Raw genomic sequence first — 9,240 nt, 5'->3', positions numbered from 1 at the left:
ACACACACACACACAAAGCTAACCTTGCCAATTCTTTTGCCCTCCACTGCCAGGGCCTTCATCTTGGAGAAGTAATGGTAGTAGGTCGCCACATAGGTAATGATGGACTTTTCATCAGGCTGATCAACATTAACATCTGGGGGAAAAAAGAAAGCATGATGCAGCTGCACCTGAACACTCCCCCCCTTTTATGATCTACTGACTATAAACTACAGCATGAACAAACAATACAGTTAAGTTGGCCTGACTGCCAAACTGTTACCATCTTCGGATATGGCTTAGTGACTCAGTGGATAGTGTCAGGTCATCAGTGTGACTTACAGGGATGCTTCATATTTTTGTGGAGGTTTTACCCACTCACCTTCTGGGTCCAAGAGCTTGGTAAGCCCCAGTTCTTTCTCAGCCACATTGAATGCATTCTGGAGATTGTAGTGAGCATTGGACCTCTTCAAGTTGTCGAACTCAATAAGGTCAGACCTGCAGTGGCCAGGGGACAATTATGGTTTTAATAAGAACAGATTGCAAAGGAAAACAGGGTGCAAGCAAATGGCACTATCATTCAGGCTGACATACATCACCTTCTTGTGGTATAGAAAAAATATTCTGCAGTCCACTCCAATACATGTCTCCGTTTATAGACCAGGGTGCATTAAATAATCCATTTGATTTAGGTATTGGCATTTGCATGCGAACAGGCTTTCCATCTGTGGATTAAGCTGCTCCTGCAAAGTATTGCTTATTCTTGCCTGAACCATGTTTTCATTTTGAGCTTACTTTGGCCTTAGAGGGATGTAAAATTGGTTTGGGGGGCCTGTATATCATTAAAACTTTAATGACCAATAAGCATGAATTGGCATTCCCAAAATATTGGAATGAGGACTATTTCCTCACTGAGATTCAGTTAACATGACCAGATGCTTCAACTGTACCATGATCATGAAACCTTTTACTTCACACAAGTTTTAAATTATGAAACATAATAAATGACATTTCAGATAGGCAAACAATGTAAGGGGAATGCATATTGTAATTGTAAATAGCGTGATCATATTAATAGCAGCATCATGGTTTACATTAATAGCCCATGGTTCAGTAACTCAAACAATAGCAATGTTAGCATTCATGTATCAGGTATCACTTAGGCAGTCATTGTAATGAACAATAAGCTCTGTTCTATTTGACTCAGGAGTTTAGGGTACACCTTTGGCTTTCAGTTGACAGATTCATTTTAACACAAGCTATTGATGACAACATTACCAGCAGGGTGTGCAAGTGAGTTCCTAAGCATGGCTCTTCATAGAAAATAAGTGGGTTATTATTTCTGTGATCTAGGTCATCTGACTCCCTATTTTATTTTCATCCTTTTAGCCATACTGCAGACTGTTTAAAGGATGGGAGGAGTAGGAGGAGACCTAAATAGAAAAGGGGATAAAAACACCCAAGAGAAGTGTGATGGTACTGCGACAGGCCGGCAAAGATTTTTGATTTGCAGGATGACTAAAATCCTTACTGACAGGGAAAGGCCTGTTAAAAGGAATCAAAGTACATGCCTAACAGTGGCGAGTTTATTTAGTAGGTAACATCAAGTAAAGGATGAAGTCAATGACCTGTGTTTGTGCACAATGGCATTGAACGCCAGACCATCTCTCCAGCTGGTTGTGAAGTTGTGGATGTTGACATTGGGGTATCTGCAAAAGCAAAATCAGAAGTCATTAATCATTAACTCAACACAACAAGATTTATCAGTAATCATGTCAGTAAAACTACAAATAGCATAAATGGTCAAATATATTTTCCACGTATGTTTATCCTGTGTGATTAAGCCATCCATTTTTCTCTCCTCTCCTGCTCTTTTCTCACCCAGCAGTTTTCATTTGGCACCAAAGCAGCAGGGCGTCTTTAGCTGATTTTTTCTCCTTGTTGTCCTCTGTTTCCACACTGATGTCTTGGATCTGTTAGAAGATTAGACCTTATTATTATATATCATATATCATATATTATTCCTGTAATCTATGATCTGTTAGTACATTAAACCAAATTTAGAATTATAAAGTCACAAGTAATGACAGTAAGTTCATGAAGATTTACCTTGTGAAGCACACTGCAGCAGCTTCAACCTCTATTACAATTTTTGTGAGTTTGAGGATGGTCTAAGTTATATGCAGACACCTGATGTCTCAAAGCCAAATTTGCTCTTAATTTGGCAGCTATGCCAAGAGGGGAATGAGCAGAGCTCCACAAAGCTACTAGATGTTACCTGGAAGCGAAGGATGATGGTCCAGATGAGACCCAGGGTGAGACGGTGATTCCCATCCACAATGTCGTGTGAGCCCATATTTTCTAGATGGACTTTTTGCTCCTTGAGAAACTGCAGGGCTTTATCAACATTCTCCAGGCAGTGGATACGCATGCGGCCCTTAGTGGGCTTTGGCTGTGGGGAGCAGAAGAAAAACAAAAGACATATGTTGAAATTATTGAACTCAAGTGATCACAACACACGAAGAGGACAGGGAAAAGAAAAACAAGTGGAAGCAGGAGGAGCAGTAAATCACACTCAAAGAAAGAAGAAATGAAGCACATGATTTCTTCTTCCTCCAGACTTGTGTGGTGCAGGGTGCATGAGGGTCATGTTGAGGGCCAGGGTCAGAGAAGGGTGGTTTCTGTGTGATACTGACCAGCTGTTCTCCTGAGAGCACTTCCAGAAGGCGGATAAGCATGCGGCCATCGCGCAGGTCAGTGTACAAGTCACCAATGCGACAGGTCACTCGGCCTAGGTGAGAGTTTACCCATTTGGTGAAGGTCTTCTTCTGTACAGCTTCACGCTCATCTGCAAAGGACACAACAGGGAGAGAGAGGGGATGAAGAGAGGGGATGAAGTCGCATCACACCAAGATTACCATCGACTCTGCTGACTGAGATGCCACTGGACTCAATATCATTAGTGTCAGGGAAATAAATATGTACACAAGGAATCAATTTTCCTCTTAAACAATTAACTATGTGGACTACAACTTTGATCACATCTGAGAGCAGGTGACAGTAAATTATAAGGACATAAGCCCTCGTCCCAAGGAGTTCATTTCACAGATAAGCTACGCCATTAAGTCTCTAGGATCACTGTATTGACAGCTTAGCGAGAGGTTTTCACTCTTCAGACTCAAGTTTACTGTTGGCTCTCCTCATGTGTGCATGGCTAATGATGAGTTCAGAAGAGAAAAGTGACATGGCAAAACTGTACATTAACATTCAGTCTGCATTTTTTCTATTTCTTTATTGGAGCAGACTAAAAAAAGAATCACAATAAATTAAGCTGTAACAGCAGCTCAGACATATGGACCAGGGGAGTAAGAAGCTAATCCTGCTCCGCCACCTAACAAGGTGACCTCATTTCTAGGACACAAGGTCTGCCTTTTGAAAACACTATTCTAGCATTGTACTTAATGCACTGCACCTAACACAAACCCACACAGAGCCTTTGAGACAGAAAATAGATTATATGAGCAGCTCAGCAATAATGAGCCTACTTGCAGAACCATGATAAACAATGGTGGTGAAGATGAAGGTCTGTCTTAAAACAATACAAAATAGAGTTACGATACATCGCCACAGTTTGAGTAGTAGTTTGAGTGTTTAGTTAGTTAAGTCTTTGATTAATAAATACTAAGCTACTCCAAAAAGAGAGAGAGGGGGACAGTTAGGGGACAAAGACTGCAGGTTGTGCAATCAACCACTCTTCTAACTGTCAGCTAAAAAAAGAACAGATTTTGAAATTTTACACAAGCCTTCTAGGGTGAAGCAATGTAGCCCATGACATAACACACCTCTGTATGTATCCTCTAGTAGAGAAGTTCTCTAGAAATAAGCAATACAGATACTTTCTTGTAATGTCCTTAAACAACAAATTGAAAGCAATCCATTATTAATTTTATACAACAAAAGTTAAAAGACTGTCACAGTTAATGTTGACAAGACATGATTAAACTCACCCCTACTGCTGTGACCTCTGTAATTTACCTCACTGTAATTCAGGAGTTGTTTTTAGCTATAATGGCCCTGTACAGTACTAAGCTTTTAATATTATATATTGCTTGTTAATGTTCCATCAACATGCTAAGAATGCATATGTATGCCATAAGCATCAGGCTAGTGTAACACACATTTCTGCCAACTCCAGATGGCCACACCTGATTTAAGACTCACATTTCAGTGGGTTTTGTGTCCATCTCACAGCCTTGAAATGAAATCTTGGGGATTGTCACGCGGTGAAAAAAACATCACGAAAACGTGTTTGTTGTAATCCTAGCTCAGTGATAATATGACACTGCACTGTGATTTGCCCTTTCTTGCTTCAGTTGCTGTTTCCCTGACAGTATCATCAGTCAAAGTGAGCTGGCCAGTAATAAAGAACCAATAGTGCAATATATTATTAGATTATTTAGTATAAAGCTGTTTGGCTATCCATGCTCTGCACCAGAGCTGAGGGCAGCAGAATGACACATGAAGGTGGTAATAGAAGAAAACAAACAGAAAATGAGTGCTCTCTTTTCTTGCTTGAGTCCATAGTGACAATTGGGTAGGGCACATGCATTTCACACATGCATTACAGACAAAGAGTTCAATAGTAGATAAACCTATGTGTCAAACACACAGCATAATGAGATAGATATGTTGGTCTATGTTGGAGAGATCATCATCTGACTACGGTAACTATGCAGACAAATGCAAAGAGATTAGATAGACAGGTAATTGGTGCCAAAGTACACGTATACATGAAACAACACGTTTTATGAAAAAAGCCTAATGATATGCAGGTTTTCAAATCTCCAAATTCAGCACAGATATATAATTGGAAGTTTTTATTAGAGAAATATTTAAAGATAGGTGGCTGTACAAAGATATGTTACAGTGAAGTCATGGCCTTCAGGTATATTTAAAGGGCTGAAGCTGAGGCAGGAACAGGCCTTTCCAGCATAGTTATCAGCTCTCTTGTCTCCTGGATGTGTGCTTTTTCCTGGTTTAACTAAACTCAAGGATATCAGACAAACAAGAGAGTGTTATGGCATCGCACTCAAACAGCTACTATCGGTCAAACAGCCCTGCTTTAGTTCAGCCCTGGTTGGTCCTCTATATACTTTACTAGGGTGTGTTGGTTGTTTGCGGTTGTTGTTTGAGGTTTTGAGGTCTTTCCATTTTATCTCATTTCAACTTTCCAGAAATGAGTCTCGCCAAACCTTTCTCTATCATGTACACCAGCAGATTGTTCCATTATTAAAGAGAGACCACTAAATGATTTGAAGCGGTTTAATGAGCCAGCAGATGTGGATTATTGTGCCAGGTGAAGTACAGTGCAGGAGCCTACATTCCTCCTGACGCTTGATCATGTTGTGACTGCACCCAGCATTAAGGAGGAGGCAATGAGGCAGTGTGGCAGTGGTCCTCAAGTAGAAATGCTGCTACTGCTGCTGGTGCTATACTGGTAATAACAAGGCTACTGAACAAGAACAAAAGACAAACAAACACAGACATCAGTCTCTGTGTTTGCTCATTATGGCAAGCAAACACAAACCTGTCATCAGTTGAGGCTACGGTAGATAAGGGCAAAACTGGTGCAGCTGTTTTCTCTAACAATGTGACATTTGTGGCTTCTGTTGTTAGTGCATGGGAGAACATGTCATGTCAACTGTAATGTTTGTACATCCATATCTACATGGTTTAATCATGTTTACTGACCTGTAAGAATGCTTAGCGTCAGCCAGAGAGAGAGTTTACTTTTTAAAGAGTATCCTGATGGTTGAAGGTGAGAAAAGATCAAAGAAACTTTGTTTACTCCGTGTTGTCAGATGTCTTAAGTCACACGTCACACAAAATACCTGCAGAGCCTGCCAACATTGTTACGCAATTGCATAGTTGAGGACAAGAGAGAAGAGTGGGAAAATATGAGCTTCAGAACGCAAGCCATGTAATTATTAGTTAGTCTTACTAAGGCTTGCATTATCTTAGCAATGTTAGCTTTTTTGACAAACAAATCCCACTAAAGTGACTATGCACACCTGCCTTGAAACATGGACAATTCAAAGTAATAAAGTGATGAAATACCTATATATCTATGTTATAGCTAGATATTGTCTGCTCTGAATATTAGCCTCCTGCGACGTGCGTCCTCATATCATTTTTTGTGAAAACTACTAATTGTTCAAAGACGATGCTTGGATAAATGGACCCTAGCAAATACACTCTCTGTCTAATGTGGATTCAATCAACAGCTTTATTTTTCTGAGATATATTTTTTCTACCATTAAAACTCTAGCACTAAATTTCTAGCCCTCTGGGACGAGAATTCAATATATTCTTAATACATTTTTTTTACAGAAGTGAGCATTCTGTACTGTTTTAAAACTCCCCTCACTATCCTGGAGCTCTACCTGTCCTTCTTGAGCCTGTATGTGTGTAAGAGAGGACAAAACAAGTAATCAGAACTTCTTATGCCATGTTTTTCTCTATTGTTTACTAATGGCAGATCAGAACTAGTGGTTACAGGTATCATTGAGTGTTTCAAACGCATATTTGGGCATGTCCAGTCAATTTGAACGTGTTTGTCTCTGGTAGTAAGCTTTAAGTATATGTCAGGGCGGGGGAGTGGAGTGGCTCAGCCAGTTCCCTCTCTACTGTTGAAAGTACTGGGGGGGTTTAGCTCGCTGTTGCTTTCCTATTTAACCCCAAACAAACTTGTGCACCGTTGATAAAGATGATTATCTACAGGTAATCTGAGCAAATATGCTGCCAGACTTAATCCTGTCTGTGTGGCTCATTGTGATTAGGATCATGTTTGGTGATAAAATGGCAGACACAAAATGAATCGGTGGGCCAAGGTTCACGCACATCTACAAAGGGAAACATCAAATCTATGCCACAGAACATAATGTGCAGTTTAAGGCCCCCAGCCTCAGAGTATAGAGGTTAAGGGGATAAAGTTGATGACAATGTGCGTGTGCATTTTACTCCAGACTGCTGCGGAGTAAACAGGGCTATTAACGGGCAAGTAAAGAAGGTTCAAGCTCAATGATAGATTGTTAACCAGCTGTCTGTGACCCGACTTCAAACTTGGAAGCTGTAAGTTCAATGTTTCATGTTGTTTTAGTGTTGTTTAGCCTGCTTAACTTTGTTTTAACATGCTGCTAATTGTCAACTGCCTCAGGTTAGAAGATTTCGGATCAATGTTTTAAGGTTGAAACCAGCTAAATAACAGTAGAAGGCTGGATGCCAGCACCATTATTTACATGTTGCTTTTTCTGGAGCTGTATCGCTTTAAACTGCTTTGTTTCATTTTTTTGTTTTAATTGGTTGTAGTGTAGGCCGAATTTCAGTCGACCAAGATTGTCTTTGGTTGACTACAGTCCAACTCCTTACCCACTGATCTTGCCCCGACACTGACAAAATCATCTGCTTGTCCATTGTCCATCCAGAGACAAAAATAAGCACTTGTGGTGATGAAATAGAGACAGACTTCATTCTGACTTTCCAAACTGAAGGTAAATTTCCTATGTTGCTCACTGCCTTCTCAGTGAATTCTGCATCCCCCGCTGTGTTGCATGAGGCTGCACATCAGTGACATCACTTCAGCATAGAGGACAAAGAGTGACTCCGTGCTTAAATAGCTTGCCATAGTAAGCACTTCACACAATAGCAACAAATGCATCAGGGCTTGAAATTAACTTTGTTTGTCCCAAATTCTACTTTCATCTATCCCAGACATAACCATTGACCTTAACTGAACATAATAAATAGAGTTGATCAGCTTGGTTTCACATGTTATTTCTAACAGTTTAATCAATAAATGCAACACTGCTAATTGTAGTGCAACATTATTATTTACCCAGATAATCACAAACTCACTACAGGGACACTGAGAAGTAGAAAACAGGTTTTTTCTTTTAAATCTACAAAGGGAGGAAGAATATCAAACAAACTATCCAAATATTTACAGGCTCAAAAAAAACTAAGGGCTATTTACATATAAGCTATAAGAACACACCAATTCAGAGATCCAATGACAAAGAGTGAGAGAAGGTCAAATGAACTATATACATATTTACAAACTATAGGAACACCCTAATCCAGAGATCTGGAGAGAAAGAGAGAGAAGCTCAAATGTGCATACATAATCATTTAATTTCTAAGGATACATTTCTCCACTGTCCCTGAATTGTCCCAGACGCGATTTTTATTGTCCCTGGGACAACGGAACAGCCTTAATTTTAATCGCTACAATGCATACTGCAGATTTTTCACACTTTTCATTTAACTGACCATTTACTGTAAAACATGCTGAAATAACCATCTTGTGATTATTTCCTGACTCCCAAATATATAAGAAGCTTTCAGAGGAGCAATAAAATGAGCAATGGTTCTGGCATCCGCCCAGGCTGTTTATCATTAAGTGCTGCAAACAATTTCATCTTGTTTCCCAGGTCATGCCCCCTGTCTAGTCATTGCTGGTTCCCTTTCTAGCTGGGTTGAAACGCCCTTGACTTCACAAGCTCTTTATATCCTGTCCCTCACCCACCCTGATCTTGCATAATAAGTGCCTCTGGTCACCCCGTCCTCAGAAAGAATGAGTAAACTACTTCCATCAATCTGTCTGCTTTAATCTGCTTTAATGATTATGGTATTGTGCCAAAGGGTACAGAGAAAGTCCATCAGTGGGAGTGGGACTTTTTCTCTTGCTTTCAGCTCTGCTCTTATTTAGGTGAAAAAATTAAGACATATATTGCAACTATAGAATTGTTGTATTACATGTTTTTATTGTAAATTCAGAATATTAATTGAGCCAAGAGTGGTGTACATAATGTAAATGAACAGAAAACCACATTGTGATAGGTGTGTATGTAAGAGTTAGGAAGTATGTGCGCAGCATGTATGCAGCATGTATGCAATTATATCAACATTTTGGTTTGACACTTAATATTTAACATGTTTAACAAATGTTTAGGTAAATCTGGAAGAAGGTATAACCTAGTATCTTTCCACTAGGATCCATCCAACGTACACAGAAGGACACATGCATTAGTTGGTTGGAATGCTGCAATTAGATGTAAATTGGCCTATAATTAGCTTAATTGTTCCAAATCTGTAACTTATCTAAACCAAAAACTAAGGCTAAAGAATCGATTTCTTAACCACTGGCTTACAACTGTTTTGTTGTCTGAGATTAAAGGGTAAACCCAAGGCTTTCATTAAAAG

At 39.7% G+C, this 9,240-nt stretch overlaps 1 protein-coding gene across 4 annotated transcripts in view; it reads right to left on the bottom strand.

The window, feature by feature from the left end:
• Positions 1 to 9,240, bottom strand: part of LOC118331833 (spectrin beta chain, non-erythrocytic 1) — a 49,304-nt gene that overhangs the window by 19,708 nt on the left and 20,356 nt on the right. For all 4 annotated transcript variants that reach the window (XM_035666916.1, XM_035666913.1, XM_035666914.1 and 1 more), the window contains 6 exons: positions 2,676 to 2,827; positions 2,258 to 2,431; positions 1,861 to 1,952; positions 1,608 to 1,688; positions 362 to 477; positions 24 to 136 (listed from right to left, as the gene is read on the bottom strand). In XM_035666916.1, the coding sequence (XP_035522809.1) occupies positions 24 to 136; positions 362 to 477; positions 1,608 to 1,688; positions 1,861 to 1,952; positions 2,258 to 2,431; positions 2,676 to 2,827 (728 nt within the window). The remainder of the gene's footprint in view (positions 1 to 23; positions 137 to 361; positions 478 to 1,607; positions 1,689 to 1,860; positions 1,953 to 2,257; positions 2,432 to 2,675; positions 2,828 to 9,240) is intronic.

This window comes from Morone saxatilis, unplaced genomic scaffold (assembly GCF_004916995.1).
Source record: "Morone saxatilis isolate NCDOM2014 unplaced genomic scaffold, NCSU_SB_2.0 Contig20, whole genome shotgun sequence".
Lineage (NCBI taxonomy): Eukaryota > Metazoa > Chordata > Actinopteri > Moronidae > Morone > Morone saxatilis.
This window is presented reverse-complemented; position numbering and strand designations above follow the sequence as displayed.